At 35.7% G+C, this 15,815-nt stretch overlaps 1 protein-coding gene across 1 annotated transcript; it reads left to right on the top strand.

Moving 5' to 3' along the window:
- The first annotated feature begins 1,224 nt into the window (after window positions 1-1,224).
- Window positions 1,225-13,843, top strand: LOC135717271 (phospholipase A1-like). The gene is made up of 5 exons (XM_065239269.1): window positions 1,225-1,669; window positions 1,730-1,993; window positions 12,327-12,512; window positions 13,285-13,525; window positions 13,732-13,843. The coding sequence occupies exons 1-5, from the start codon at window positions 1,375-1,377 to the stop codon at window positions 13,790-13,792; spliced, it is 1,047 nt and encodes a 348-aa protein (XP_065095341.1). The 5' UTR covers window positions 1,225-1,374; the 3' UTR covers window positions 13,793-13,843.
- The last annotated feature ends 1,972 nt before the right edge of the window (window positions 13,844-15,815 follow it).

Here is a 15,815-nt window from a genome sequence, read left to right as displayed (position 1 = left end):
AAAAACAAATCCTTTGAAAGCGTTTTTCAGTGTTGTCCACTTTCCGCAATAAAAGAAACAACCTCCAAGAACAGTGATAATCTAAACTGGTTGACAATTTCAATATGAGCAAACAAAATGTAAGCAGCCCCCGCCCTCAACAATGTTGTATACAAATTTAACAAATCTGATCACCTCACAGCATATAAGCAAAAAAGTATCACTTACCTACGGTAGTGGTTTGCATATTATAATTAATCTATTCACTGGCGTGAAGTAGCACGCTTTCCATCACTTTCAAGGTTCCGTACAACTGAGAAGCATATCATCTTCGGCGGGCGCTTCATCATACTCAAATGGATGCAGCAGTGTTGCACTGCAACCGCTGATTAGATAAACGATTCTCACATTCATTAAGGTTTTCCTTGATTCGTGCTGAAAAAGAATTATGCTATTGCCGGCCGACGAGAAACGTAGCTCTATAAACAAAATTATGCGGGGTGTGTGCTAAAGGTTAGATTGCATTGAACAAATTCGGCAAATCACAAATAAGAGAGCATTTTAATGAAAATGATATCCAAGCCCTCATTCCAATGCTCTTTTCATTAAACATCTGCGGAATTGTGCCATGTGGTTTGTCAGTTAATTTGATATCATGAAAACCTTGGTTTCAAAGTCACATCGAACACTAGAAAAAGTGCTGTCAACTCTGATCACAAAAAAAAATCAAATATCATAGTGATATTTTTTTACCATTCCACGATACTGACTCCCAATGTGTTCTCCAAGAACATATGTACGCTATTCTCTCCACTCGATTATAAAAACAAAATTTGTTCTCTCCACTGTGCTCCAAGTCCGCAGTTGTCGCGCCAACCGGCATCAATTTCCGCACCAGCAGCGAGCAAGCAAGCGAGCGGGCGAGTTTTTTGCCTCTAGTACCTAGTGGTTGAGCACGCTGCACTGCTTCGACACCTCATACTAAAAGCTCGACAAATCCGTAAGAATTTTTCACTCACGCGTGCTACCTCGGCAAAGCCAGTAGCATTAGTCGGAACTTCTGTTTTTCTTTTGCTTTATTTACATCCGTCCCCACAAGACCGAGGAGCGCGTTAGACGCGAGCGTGCTGATGTTTTAGTTTGAAGATAAGCGCCAAGCGGTTGGATCGCTTTCGGGTTTTCGGGTTTGAGGAGTTATTTTTGTGATTTGTAAATCTTTGAAACAATTATTCGAAGAATGTTTTGATTGTTTAGACACCCGCGTCGATAATTGAACACACAGCAAAAGTGAAAATAAAACGGAAGTCTGTGAAAGCGCATTCGATCGATCGATTTGAATCCTATGCTGTTGCAAACAATGGATAAACCATGTGAATGAAGTGAAATTGAGTGACAATGAGTAAAGTGCTGCTAAAATTGATTTCATTTGCTACCTCATTGATATTCATCGGTGTGAAAGCACGGGAATTTAGCATAGGTCCGTGTCAGTTCCAGTACTACGAACCGTGTAACTCGGACGCCATAGAGTTCTACCTATTCACCAGTGATAGTCCAAATGATGCTCCAATTCTGCTGGACAACATTGACCCCAAAGTTCCGGGGCACATAAATCTTACCTATAGGAATAAGTTGATAGTGCATGGATATAATGGAAACCTCGATTTCAATGCAACGAAAATGATACGAAATGGTTCGTTAGAAAGTTTTCTGCAACAAGATCGCAAATTATCAACCAACTCTATCCTTCCAGCCTACCTGAGACAATCTCACACAAATGTCTTCGTCGTCGATTGGGGCAAGCTCTCCAAGCTGCCCTGCTATCCGACGGCGGCTTTCAATACCAAACAGGCTGGCGAGTGTACGGCGACGTTCTTAATTGGTCTCAAGGCCAACCATCCGGAGTTCAGCTGTCGGGATCTACATTCTATCGGCTTCAGCTTGGGCGCACATGTGCTCAGCTTCACCAGCAACGCACTGGAGAAATCAATTGGCGTAAAATTCAGGCGAATTACAGGTTCTGTATTGACATAGAAGTTGGGGCCATAAAAATATTCAAACCGGTGTCAGTGCACTCTTGCAAGATGTTTTTGCTCCTCAGCAGGTTTCCCCTCAATCTCCAGCACTAACAGTTTCGATCGGGTAGCTTGCACTCAGCTTAAACTACGTTGCATAATCTCACATCCAACCGGGCAAAAGAAATAAATTCGCACTACTAACTGGCTGCATTGAAACACCACCGGCAATCTGTGTTCTAAAAATTGACTGTGACAGTGTCACTCGGTCAAACAACCCAACCTACCGGCTTTAACATTGTATACAGCGAACGTAGTGATTGAAAAAAAATAGATTCATTCCAGTTACATTTGATCCTTATGTTTATCTAAGAAACCGCTTCTGCAAAACTTCATGGCTCTCGCTGATTAAACGTTGAGCAATTATTCAAAATGCTGCACATGAATCATTGTCAATGTTACTGCTAGTGTACTCCCAAGCGGATGTGTTATGTGTTGTTTTTTTTCGAGTAGGTAATTGCCATTACAAAACACTACGCACCTCCACCGGTTGACCGTTGAGTGTCATAAAAGTCTATGATCGATTAAACGTTGTTGTCGTTCTTTACATTGACACCGTTTGAGGGGGATTATGCAAAATCTACTGGGTCGGATAGGTTACTGGTAGTTTGAATTTAATTTATTACTTGTGTAGTGAGAAAAGGTGGAAGTCAATTTGATATTTGGGGAAGATGAGGCAGCGAACTTAAAAGGCAATAGAATGTTCAACTACTTACCTACTAGCAGATTTGTGCCAAAATGAATATTTAAACGAGTGTTATATATCTAGGTCAACTAAGCTCAACTAGAATATCAATTTCAAGCGTTTAAAATTTTTGCATTGACGGTTTGTCATCATTACAGATGCGAAAAAATTGTCCCCAATAATGAATGTGAATGCATGCAAGCCATTGTTAGTCAATGGTTTCAGGATCAAGTACCATGATGCTCAACCTGTTTTAAACCAAGTTTCAAGTTCCAGAAACAGTAATTAATCATTAGTCATAGTATAAACTAAAAGTGATTCTGCCTAGGGGTCTACTCCAAAATTACGTAATGCAAGAAAGTGTAGAGTAATGTACAAACCCATTATGTTTTGCAACAAAGTAAGAGAAAGCGGGGGTTGCTATACACAGAATTATCGTATAGCTGAAAATTATACATTAACTTTCACAGTTAAATGACTTCAGAGCGATTCAAAGTATTTATTTAGTTTTCTAGGGAAAAGATGCTGAAAAATCAATAGACATTAACATATTTAAATTTATTCCAAGCTTTCATAAATCCTAATTCATAGTAATTATGGCTTACAGAGTTAAAATCAATTTTAATCAGTAATATTTCATTTTTAATGCCCATTATCGATAACCAGTAAATAATTACTTATTTTAAAAATAAAGTGGATGTACCAGCAAACAGGTGAGGAAGGTGGCATTTGCCGCTAAAAAAATTACTGAAGTGTGGAGAAATTGCTTCAATTGTCCCTTTTCTTTACATCTTGAAAATGTTCTCATCTTCTACGTAGTTCCATCAACATCTTGCAAGATCCATAATTAATGTTCCCAAGTTATCTCAATTTCACGAAGATCTCAGAACATTCATGACCTTCTTCAAACTTCAGGAAAAATCCCTTCTTTAAGAATTTTCCTTAACATCTGAGCGAATCAATAATTCAAAAACTTCCAGTAAAAACACAATTTTTGACTCAATATTTTCCGATTTGCACGAAAATTTTGTGTTAATAGGCAATCGTTTTTAGCAAACATTTTCGCAAAAATTCAGCCATTTTGGTTCTTGTAACTTTCTCAAAATATCATATTTGAAAAAAACGACACTTCTTATCGAAATTACATCAAAGACAAAGTTGTTTATAAAAGTAAAGTGATTCTGGGACAAACGGTAATTCTTTTAGTAATTTTGAGTAAAAATTCAAAAAAGTGTTAAAACTTTAAATATTATAAAAATATATCTTCAATATTTATGATTTATTTTCTAAATATAGCTCATGAAATGTTCAAAGTTAGGGAGTATTTAAAACTATAGACACTTGAAAATTGACAGAAATCGTAGAACATCAACTTTTGGTCATATTTTTAAACTTCTTATTAACTAGCTTATTAACTTATTAGACGTATTTTTAGCACAGATAACGATTTACAATATCTTAAATTGGTAAACTTGACTACTTCTCACTCCACAGGGCCTGGGTTCAATCTCAGTCGGCGCCATTGGGATTTTATGAGGGTTTAAAATCTCTGATCACGCCTTTCTTCGAAAAGGAAGTAAACCCGTTGGTTCCAAACTAGTAAAAAGTTCTAACATTTCATCAACAGTTTTGATGATTTTTGACCATTTTCAAGTGTCCGTGGTTTTGAATATTCAAATTTTTTGCATTTTTATGAGCTTTTTTAAAATTAAAAAAGTTTCTATTTTTAGATACTTGAGATTTATTCAATTTTTTTTTTAATTTTTACTCAAAATTACAAAAAAAATACCATGTATATTTTTCCCAGAAAGATTTTATTTTTCTCCACAACTTTTTTTCAGACCTTATTTCGATCAGAAGGGACGTTTTCGTGCTATAATTTATTAAAAAGGATAAATACGCCATTTGAAAAAAATCACAACATCTAAAATAGTTGCTTTTTTTGGAAAATCGAGTTTTTCCGATTCGTCATTTAGCGAGGAAGTGCTCTGAAGTTAGGTCTACAAATTATCTGAAGTTCTGTTAAGTTCATTAAGAAGCTCAACTAGATTGCTGAGCTTTTACAAAGTTAGTTGAACTTCTATAAAATTAGATTCACTTGGTGTTTCTTGAAAATCTATGAATTACATTGAAATTCTTAAACGAACCCTTTACTATTAAGAAATTTTGCAAGATTCTACAAAGTTCTCTGAAATCAAATAATGTTCGCTAAGCTTTTACAAATTGCCATTGACTTTTAAGAAGGTCACTGCACTTCTGGGAATACTCAGCTTCATTGATCTGAAATCCTTCCCCGCCCACAAATTTAAAAATAGCGGTTAAGACATGTGAAAAAATCTCGTCAATGCTGTTGAAGATTTGTTGTAAATACACCTGGCATCCTTAGGCTGAATAACTCCCACTTCATGTAAGAGAAAACAGGAGAAGTTGTTACACTATCGCTGTTTCGTTTACGTCACCCTTATGGAATGTGATGAGGGCATCGTTAAAATCAAGGTTGCAAATACTCATTTCAGCTAAAACAATGTTTTTTTAATTATGAAATAATTAGATGCCATGATCATATTTTGAATTGGTAGGATACAAGAAGAGGTTGCAAAGAATGTGTTTGACATATTAAACCTGTTTATTTCACTACATGAGAGTCACAATCAGCAATTTTTCACACACTCACTCCCTCACTCACTCACTCAGCAAATCGCTGATTGTGACTCATAGAAAGCCAAATTTACAGGTTTTATGTTTCAAACGCATACTTTGTAACCTCTTCTTGTAAGTTACAATTAAAACATGCCATCATACCATCTTTTGGTTTTTTTTTTATTCCGAAAAACATTATTTTAGCTGAAATGAGTATTTGCAACCTTGGTTAAAATGAAAATGAAACTGAGAGTTCGTCACCGAAACAGAAATCCTGAGTACGGCTATGTGTGCAGTGATGCCAACATTGCAGTTTAAACTGAATTCTTCCAGTATTTTTGGACGCATGCAGTCAAACAGTTAAAGTTTGAAATCTTCCAGTTTTTCGAGAGTTCATCGAGTTTTTGATCAAAATATGTTGAAGTATGATTACTAGACTGATGCAAAATTTGAAATTTTCGCTCCACAGTGTTCAAACGGTTTCAAATTGGGTCCTGATTAGCCTCCGAAAGTTTAAACTCATTTGATAAGAAACTGACTTGGTACAAACCATTTGAAGTTTATATGGAAAATACTATGGGAAAACAAAACTTTTTGTTCTTTGTCTTTTAGCCTTTTTACATATTGTACTGTTAACAAATTCTATTGCTATTCTTATGAGAATTTTTATCAACTACAACTTTGCAGAAAATCGTTTTTCAGCCAAACGCCAAATTAAATAGTTATTAATTGTTTAAGAGATTGATAATCTTATCGCAAGATTAAGCAACTGTATTGTAGGCAACTGTATTCTGCAATGTGACATAGAAGCCATGATTTTTGTCCTCTATTCTACGCGCCATAAACACCAATGTTGCCTGCTGAACAGATGATTGAGCATAATCATAAGACATCAGTGACTTGAATCATTAATAACTTTTGTTCCTTACATTTGATCGAAAACTGGTCTTGAATAAAGTTGTAGCTGAGAAAATTTTCAACAAGCTCAGCTATCATTTTTAAAAGTAGAGTGAACTGGTGAAATTTGAGATAGATATGAATCGAACTTATGGTTTCTCCATAGTAATTCCCATGTAAATTTCAAATGGTTTGTGTCAAGTCAGTTTCTCAATAAATGAGTTCAAATTTTAGAAGGTTAATCAGGGCCCAATTTGGAACCGTTTGAGCACTGTGGAGCGAAAATTTCAAATTTTGCATCAGTCTAATGATTACCAGTACAGATGCTTACATTTTAAAATTTTATATTCGAATTGAAATCTGGAAATACAATTTATATTAACAGTCATAAAGTGAAAAATGCGTTGCAATACTGCTCACTTCATTGCAACGAAACAGGCGTTTGGTATTATGACAGATAACATAATTTTATGTCAAAGTTTACCTAAATGATGATGAGTACTTGTTACAAAACAGTACGTTTTAGATCATGCCATCAATATTAATAATGTATCGCTGATGTTTTACTACCATATTTGAAATTATCGGGGTTCTTATTCCTATGTCTTCTTCTCATATGGATTCATTTAATTAAATAAAAGTAAGATTTAAGCTGATAATTATAAAAGGTAGACCCCATTTTGCTAAATAGTATGCCCTGAGCTTTCCAGGATTTACGAAAAGTGTCCATGTTTATAGGAAAACTGTTTTATAATTGAAAAATGTTATTTTTGGTAAAACAAATACTTTATTTCGACAAACGATTTTAAGACATGACACTCAGTTTTAAGATAACGATTTTATAATTAAAACCATTAAAGGATGAAGTTTAACATTTACTTATGTTTACTATGTCTAAGAATGAAGTCTCAGACACTTGATTAATTTCAAGTTCGCAATCTTAAACACATTTCAAAGTTGGACATTTCAGATATGTTTGCTAATTTTGAAATATTTATCATGTTCCCTAATCTTGGAAATTTCTACTTGTATGGAATATTAATTTGTATGCAAAACTTCCTGAATCTTGAAGCTTCTCCTTAATGCAAAATCATACAATTTTCTAAGCATGAAATCTAAAATAAATCGAAGTCTCAGAATTTCATTTTTATTTTCAAAATCATGAATTTGGGTTTATTTTTCTGTGTGATCGTGAATTTTATTATGGAAAAAACGACTTCCCTCATTATTTGATTCATAATACTCTTGAAAATTATTTGTAGAACACTCTTCAAATAAATTCTGCAATGCTTTTATTATTAATGTTTCATATTATTAATGATTCCTGCAATACTCCTGAAAAAATCACTTGAAGTTCTCCTTAGCATTAACTTAATTTTCTCCTGAAATTCCCATGGAATAACTATAGCAATTCCTTTTTAGTTCTGCTTAGAATTCCCAATTATTCTTTAAATGCTCTTCATAGTTTGGATGGAAGTCTCTTTTGAATTTTCTAAAATTTATCTTTGGAATATCATTGGAATACTCCTCGGAATTGCTTGTGAAATTATCATCAAAATTGTGTTGGAACTGTCCTCGGAATTCGTAATTCGTTTCATTAGAATTCTTTTAAAATACTCCTAAGAAATGCTTTGGAATTATTTTAGAATTTTCGTTGAATTCACTTTGGAATTCCCTTAGAATTTCTCTTGAGAATTCACTTGAAGCTCTTCTCATAATTTATTTTAAAGATTTTTGCTCAATATTTGTTTGGCATTCAAGTCAAAACTCTCTTGATATTCCTTTGAAGTTCTCTTGGAATTATTTTAAGATTCAACTGTAATTCTGCTTTTAGTCATTCCTCCTAAATATTCTCCGGAAATTCCCATGGAATTATGCACTAAGACACGCCTTGAAACTTTCCTCAGAATTCCCATGGATTTCTTCTTTTGAATTGCCTTGAAGTTCTCCTCAGTATTATCGTGAAATAAGCCTAAGAATTCTTTTCCAAATTTTTAAAAACTCCTCAGCAATTAACCTCGGTATTTCCTATGATTGTTCTTTAAAGCTTCCTTTGAATCCTATTAATAATTTCCATGGAATTCTAATCAGAACTAACTTGGAATTCTCCTTAGGTTTCACATAAAATCAGGAATTCCTCAGAACTACCTTGAAAGCAGATTGCCCTTGATCTTTTTCTCACACACAAGCTCAGAAATTTGCATGTTTGCCATAATATTTAATTTTTATGAGGATCCAGTTTTCTTCCAGTTTTTTGGGTGAATTTTGCAAGTAATTTTTGAAAATCTGTTGGCAACCTTGTTTGTGTGGCAGTAGTAGAGAAAATGAGCCATTTAAATTATTACTACTACTACTACTACTACTACTACTACTACTACTACTACTACTACTACTACTACTACTACTACTACTACTACTACTACTACTACTACTACTACTACTACTACTACTACTACTACTACTACTACTACTACTACTACTACTACTACTACTACTACTACTACTACTACTACTACTACTACTACTACTACTACTACTACTACTACTACTACTACTACTACTACTACTACTACTACTACTACTACTACTACTACTACTACTACTACTACTACTACTACTACTACTACTACTACTACTACTACATGAACTCGTCTAATTTAACATTAATTATGATATGTTAAAAAAGACAAAGTACCTAAACGTTGTATACGAGGCTCACGGACACAACGTAAATTAGTTATGAGTCACATTTTAACGCAAAAATTAACACAGTAGGAGTTCTCTGCATAGTGCTTTTGGAATTACGTCCATTGATTAAACGAAAACCTCTTTGAATTCGCCCATTGGTCATGTCACTTGCAGGAGCCATTATCGCAACCCTCTCACTACGTCCCTGGTAATGACCTCACACAACTTGTTAACCCGTTTGTAATCACTGAGTGGCTTTCACATTGTATACTGCTTTTATTAACCTTGTTTATTAATACCACACAAACACAATCATATGCTTTTCCAATGTATAGGGAAAGTGGGGCAATTTTTGAACATATTATACTAAAGGATCTGTTGCAGGCTTAATGTTTGAAGCCTACTGGAACTATCTATTTCATTTTAGTCTAGAAAATCTTTTTCCTCTAGTGCGAATATTCGAAAAATGTTAGACTAGCTCAAAATGTCAAAAATGTTTTGAGTTTTCTGAATAAGAAAATAAGGTCTACATGTAGTTTCTTACATATAATTAGTGTTGCCAAAATCGAACGGTTTTGCTTTAAAATTTAATGTTTGATTTCGTTGATTTTTGACCACCGTGAGTTATCTTTATGATATAGACGGCCTCCCTTTTTTTTGTTTTTCCTCTGTTCGGGACCTAACACCACTGCGACCAGTAATTTGATCTATTGTAGTATATCCCGTGTCCTTAGTTTAGTGCATGTCGTATTACTCCATCACTATTGAGAAATGATAAAATATTCGATTTTTTACAGTTTTAATTCCTGCATTTATCGCAAGGATCCGACTCTAATTGAAAGGTCCCGCTATTTAAACCCTTCGAAGTGTTGAAACACCCTACAAAGGCGCGCCCCTTTGTCAGTTAAAATTGGATTCCTAAGCAACAAAATTAAACAATGACACCGATAATGACCATGCATCAGAACCCTAGTCTTAATCACTTCAAACTAGAGAACAACGAATAGAAGATTAGGAACCACATAGATGAAAACTAACTAACTAGTTTTTCCTTGTTTCAAAATCATCCTCGGTGGGCCGAGTCTTGTCAATATCAACAAGGCATAAAAAGTAACAAGGACTAAGATGTGTTCCTTTGATTACTGAAAAATCCTGTTCTCCTAGTTTGAAGTAGTCGGGACTAGGAATCAGTGGTAACGTACCACGAAAAGGTGATCTACCCACGTTACGGGCCCTTAGCTCATTCGGTAAAGGCGCAGCTATAAACCAAGGTGACTGGGTTATATTCCCGGTCCGGTATTTTTCGGAATGGAGAATTTCTTGACTTTTCTGGGCATACCACACAATTATCTAGAACACTAAGTTGAGCGCACGCAATAAGCAAATATGCGAGTAGCAATAAGCTTGAAATGCGAAAAAGAAGAAGAAGAAAGACGTCAATAGACAATTGATGATATTTTATTAAACATTGTAATCACAAGGAGCAAAAATACTTTATTTTCAAAATGCGTTCGATGTCACTGTGCCAAAAACGAACTTTTTTGTTGTTTTGTAGCCACAATCGGATACTGTATATAAATGATCGTTGGTTTCTTACATAGCGCGATGTTTTGCAAACAAAATATTACTTATTTTTATTCGGGTCACTATGAGCACCATTTTGCATTATTCCTTTTAAAAAATGACTGTATTGTATGAAATCACGTTTTGAAGCAGCTGTTTAGGTAAAAAATCAGTCATTAGATGATTGAAAAAAATAACCATAAATAGGCAGTACTTCTTAAATTTAATGTATCATACAGAAAGTAATTCTCGCGTCACTTTTCAAATAGACCAACTACAATTTTCTTTTAACAGATTATGTAGAAAAATTAGACCAAAGTATCGATCCAACCAAGTTATTAAACGAGAATCGATTAAGAGAACCGATCAGTGTAGATAGAACCTATTGAAAAGTGACACGAAAATTGTTTCTTTTAAATCTTCTTATGCAAAAACTGATCATTGTTGACCCTTCATAAAGCCTCAAGAGAACAAAATATTCTTACCGGTTGTTTACAACGGCGCTTATACCACCTCGATAGGGTGCTCATTTTACACCAACGGTTTTCTTTCGGATACAAAACGATTTTTTTTTTAATCTTCTTTCATAAGATTCAAAAGTTTACTTTTAATATTAAATTTGTATTCATGATGTGAATAGGGCTTAAAACTTTCCATTTGGTTCGAAATCATTAGAATTTTTCACTGAATTTACACCACATTAGTGATGATTTTCTTAAGGTGTCCAAACTGTTGCCACTTTCCCCATACACTGACTCAAATCATATTACGCCTTCCCTCAACTTTGAGTACTTCCTCAGTTGATAATTGAGTCTAACTGCTGAACCATTTTCGCATTCATATATTGCCATCTGTGCTTGATTTCCTATTCATATTGGACAGTGATGCTTTCATGGGCAGTATTTTATGGCAACTCAGTACCATTGTGCCCAGGAGCGATGAGAAATTTATCAACCCAAACAAATTCTTGAACAGACCAAAATCTAACCTCATGTAATCCGCTCTGTTCCTGACTAGGGTATTAGTCGGCCTTTGACTTTAAATGATCATTATTTCTTGAATGTGTGTGGTTTACATGTATTACTTATCAAGTGACACAGATGCGTCTTTTCAACTTTAGTTCCTTTGAAATTTCAATTATTATTAATTACAGTTCCTAGTTCTATCAGGTCTGTTTAAGAGAATGATCACCTTGGTGGGATTGGTTTGTTGGTATTAGTCGGCCGCACTTTACTAATTATTTATAATCATGCTCATGACACACATTAACCTTGATATTTTCTCACCCCTCAATCAAATTGACACAAATCGACACTCTTGTTAACTATACCTACTAATCAAAGCAGAGGCAATAGCACTCATAAAACAGATTGCAATAAGCATAATCCTTACGTGGCATCATACATTCACTACCGGATTCTTTTTAACCTTTAGTGATTGAAATACCTCTTGAGGTTGTGCGTACCTACGAAAACGACTCGATATGAAAGCCAAGTTCAAGTTGAACCGCTTTACTAACAAGTGTAATTATCAACAAAGTACAGCAGCAGCATCATCACCAGCGGCAACAACAACAGCCACTAGCAGCAGCCATCGATTGGCGGAAATCTGCGGGTTACTAAAAACTCACCATCATAATTTATTCACATTTTTTTTCCACTTTATAATCCGGTGAACGGTGAGGTCGTAAAACATTGTTGATTGGTATCAACATCATTAGGTTTTATAGATTACCACGCACACCACGATTGAGAATCTAATGAATACCTACCTAGTTCTAACAGCATGCGTTCTCAATTCAGGTCTCGATCCGGCGCTTCCCTTCTTTGCAACCGCCCGCCAACAGTGGAAACTGGATCTCACCGATGCTGATTTTGTCGATGTGATACACACGAATGCCGGCGTGTACGGCAAGATTGAGACCTGCGGCCACGTGGATTTCTACATGAACGGGGGCCAAAACCAACCGATGTGCGAGAATGTTTCGAGTGAGTACCGGGGGTTAGAACAGTGATTTGTGAAGCGGACTCACGTGGTTCGTGACATCTCTATTTTTCTAATTATATTCTTTCTAAATTGGTTGATATGATATCTTATTACAATCAAAATTCTCAACTCGATATTGAAGATAAGTACAATTAAAAAAAATAGTGGGTTATAAAACAGCAAATCAATAGGAAATCCAATTGATGAAACCATGATAAATTAGATAAAGCAACGTTAAATTGACGGTCGATCCCGCATACTCTTTATGAGTCAGATAACACAGTACCTAGTTGTCTATTTAATAGCATTGCAAAGCATATTGTTAACTAATGTTGAAATTAAATTCAAATGCTAAGACAAATTTTTAGTATGATTTATGTATGAACGATCTGCCGTACGCTAATGAAGCTCAGTGCTATATAGTGTAATATACAAACTTTAACCACCAGAACATAATTTCAACTCCAATGAAGTGACTTTCATTTGCAAACCGAATTGCTTGATTATAACCTTGAGAGCAGAGATCAAGAACCATGACGATAATCTAACCACCGAGCTTTGTTCTACATCCACACATCCAATTAAGATCCCAAAGTCAGTAACTTGCAATATTATTATGGTCAATCGATTGTAAGGGTTATGATGCATGCACACCTTGATTGTTATTTTTCGCTAAACATGTTTCTTCCATGCTTTTCTTGCTTTCACAATCACCACCCACCCGACCGATCGAATCATGATGGGCCACACGAACACCGGATCGATCGAATGTAGATCAGCCACTGTGTAGCCACATGATGGCCCCCGCCTTTTTTGCCGAATCGATCTCCAGCAAAATTGGCTTCTGGGCAACCAAGTGCACCAGCTATTTCTCCTACTTTTTCGGCTTCTGCCGGTACAAAGCTGATCAGCAACAACAATCGTCGTGGTTCGACGACGGTCGAAGCCAGGAAATCAACGACAACAGCTTGATCGATAGCAATCGAATATTGATGGGCGAGCACTGTTCGCATACGTGAGTAGAATCCTTCATCGATCAATGAACGGTTTAATTTCGATGCGTCCCCTTACACTTGACTTTCCATCCCTCACTATATGTAGCATTCTTTTGCGATCGCAGCCAAATTTCACTGCCAATTTATATGCTCCAGCCGAGCTTATTTTCTCAAACAAAACATTTACAATCATTATACACCCTCTGTTTTGTGTGTCGTTTACCAGCGCTGAAGGAGTATACTTCGTACCGACCAACAAGAAGCCACCGCATGCCATGGGATATTGAGAAGACTGAACAGCGCATAGTTTCACAACTGCCACACGAATCAGCCGGATCTGATTTTGAGCGACCGACCAACCGGGTAATCTTCTGACTGCAGCTTCCATAAGGTGATCAATATGGCTAGTTTTGGAACTAGGCAATGCAAATGTAAATAAGCTGAGAAAACGCATGCGCCAATTACGTATGACATACAGTGACAGCGCGTGCATATTTAAGCGCACTTCTATAATTATATACATATATAATTGGAATTGAAGTCAACCGTTGTCGGTAGATGATGGTGATAGAATCGTTAATCAGATAGATATCTAGAAAGATGAATTACTAATTAAATATGCTCAGCGAAGTGAGCTAGTGTTGTAGAAGAGGAAGTTACCAATGCAAAACATTGAACGAGTGAGTTACCAATGTAAAATAAGTGATGAACATGTAAAATAAATTGAACCAGTGCCGTAATTTGTGTTCCATGAAGTTTGTGATGCATGCCATGACTTTAATTTGGAAAGAACCACCAGAACGGCAGATTATGATATCTACAACTGAAATGTCCTCATCTATATGTAATCGAGGTAGTGGAAGCTTAAACCGCATGACGAGGTTTTCAGTGACTTTGCGATTGCTGGCCACTTTCTAAAGAGGCTTGTCAGACAAAGAAATGTGTTTTAATAAGGACGAAACTACGAAAAACCCATGTAAATTTTGGTTCGCTGAGACCGACACATGTAAGCGACCCTTTCGACATAAGAATCAGTTGAATGAAACGAGAAAATCAATTCAATCAAACGTTCTCTTCGTCAAGTTGCTTATGTTTCGGTTTGAGAACACTAAATTTTACATGAAATGTTTATTTACGTTCCATGATTTAAGTCCAATATATATTACATCTCGCGAAAAAGTAGTTATTTCTAAGTGAGTACAAGTTGCAAATTAATGTAAAACTGTAAATTTCAATCAATCAAAATCTACTGCAAAATTTCCCTTCACCTGGCTAGGTCAGTTCACAAGAAGCAAAAAAAATGGCCATAACGATTGAACACTTGCAGGATATTTTTTTTATACCAATACACTCCCGGAAATAAATATAAAGACACATAAAAAAGCATGGCGCCTACCAAATATAAGAATCAGAGGAATTCTAAACCATGTATTTTTGGAAGCCACATTATCATGCTACAATATCACCCATAGAAATAACCAATTGCATCATGTACGCAGGGGAAATAAATGGAAATGTGATTTTCTCCTTCGGAAATAAATATAAAGACACATAAAAAAATGTATGGGAAATTGGTCATTTTCGAAACATTACTAAGCATGTCAACAATTCTTGTAGCACCAAAATAACCAAAGAGTTAGTTAAAGTAATAATTAAACTTAATTTCTGAAACGTTTTAAGCAGATCCAATCGCTAGAAGTTATCGAAAATTACAAAAAATCATTGGTTGATCAGCGTTGATTAATTAGGTGATACATACATTTAGGCGTTTTCCGAGTTAGAATGTGTCTTGAGATGTTCAAACAAATTAATAGGAAGATGGGAAGAGCGCGTAGGCCCGTCACCCCCTCACTTTTACTAGATATCAGTTTTAGTGTAACTAAATAAACACAGGTCATCTTCCTATTAATTTGTTTGAACATCTCATACTAAAATCCTGCACCAGCTAGGGGAGCCTACTGACAGCTGGAGTGCGATTCTGGAACATCTACTATGCACACGGTTGCACGATGATTCTCTCAAGGCCTGGGAAGACTATGCTTCGACTATCGAAGACCCGAACTACAACTGCCTCATCGAGTTTCTTCAACGAAGAATCCGAGTGGAAGAAATCAAAAATTCAGTTGGTTTTTGAAACGTGCGTGGATCCGGAAAGACATTAAAACACAACGTAGGGCCTGGTCACCGCTCGACGGAACATATGGCTACAGCTAATTTTATCGGAAACACTAGAAGTAATGCGGTCAATGCACATGTATGACAAGCTTAACATGAGTATTATTTGTACAGGTTTTTCTTTCCTCTGTTCGG

Source organism: Ochlerotatus camptorhynchus, unplaced genomic scaffold (assembly GCF_037179485.1).
Source record: "Ochlerotatus camptorhynchus isolate MF236.1 unplaced genomic scaffold, CSIRO-AGI_Acam_v1.1 ptg000054l, whole genome shotgun sequence".
Classification (NCBI taxonomy): Eukaryota; Metazoa; Arthropoda; class Insecta; order Diptera; family Culicidae; genus Ochlerotatus; species Ochlerotatus camptorhynchus.
This window is presented reverse-complemented; position numbering and strand designations above follow the sequence as displayed.

Bases quoted from the DNA above. Each gene is read 5' to 3' on its own strand.
- LOC135717271 (XM_065239269.1), top strand. From the start codon at position 1,375: ATGAGTAAAGTGCTGCTAAAATTGATTTCATTTGCTACCTCATTGATA. The intron at 1,670-1,729 runs GTTCGTTAGAAA...CTATCCTTCCAG, and splicing joins AACGAAAATGATACGAAATG to CCTACCTGAGACAATCTCAC. The intron at 13,526-13,731 runs GTGAGTAGAATC...GTCGTTTACCAG, and splicing joins GGCGAGCACTGTTCGCATAC to CGCTGAAGGAGTATACTTCG.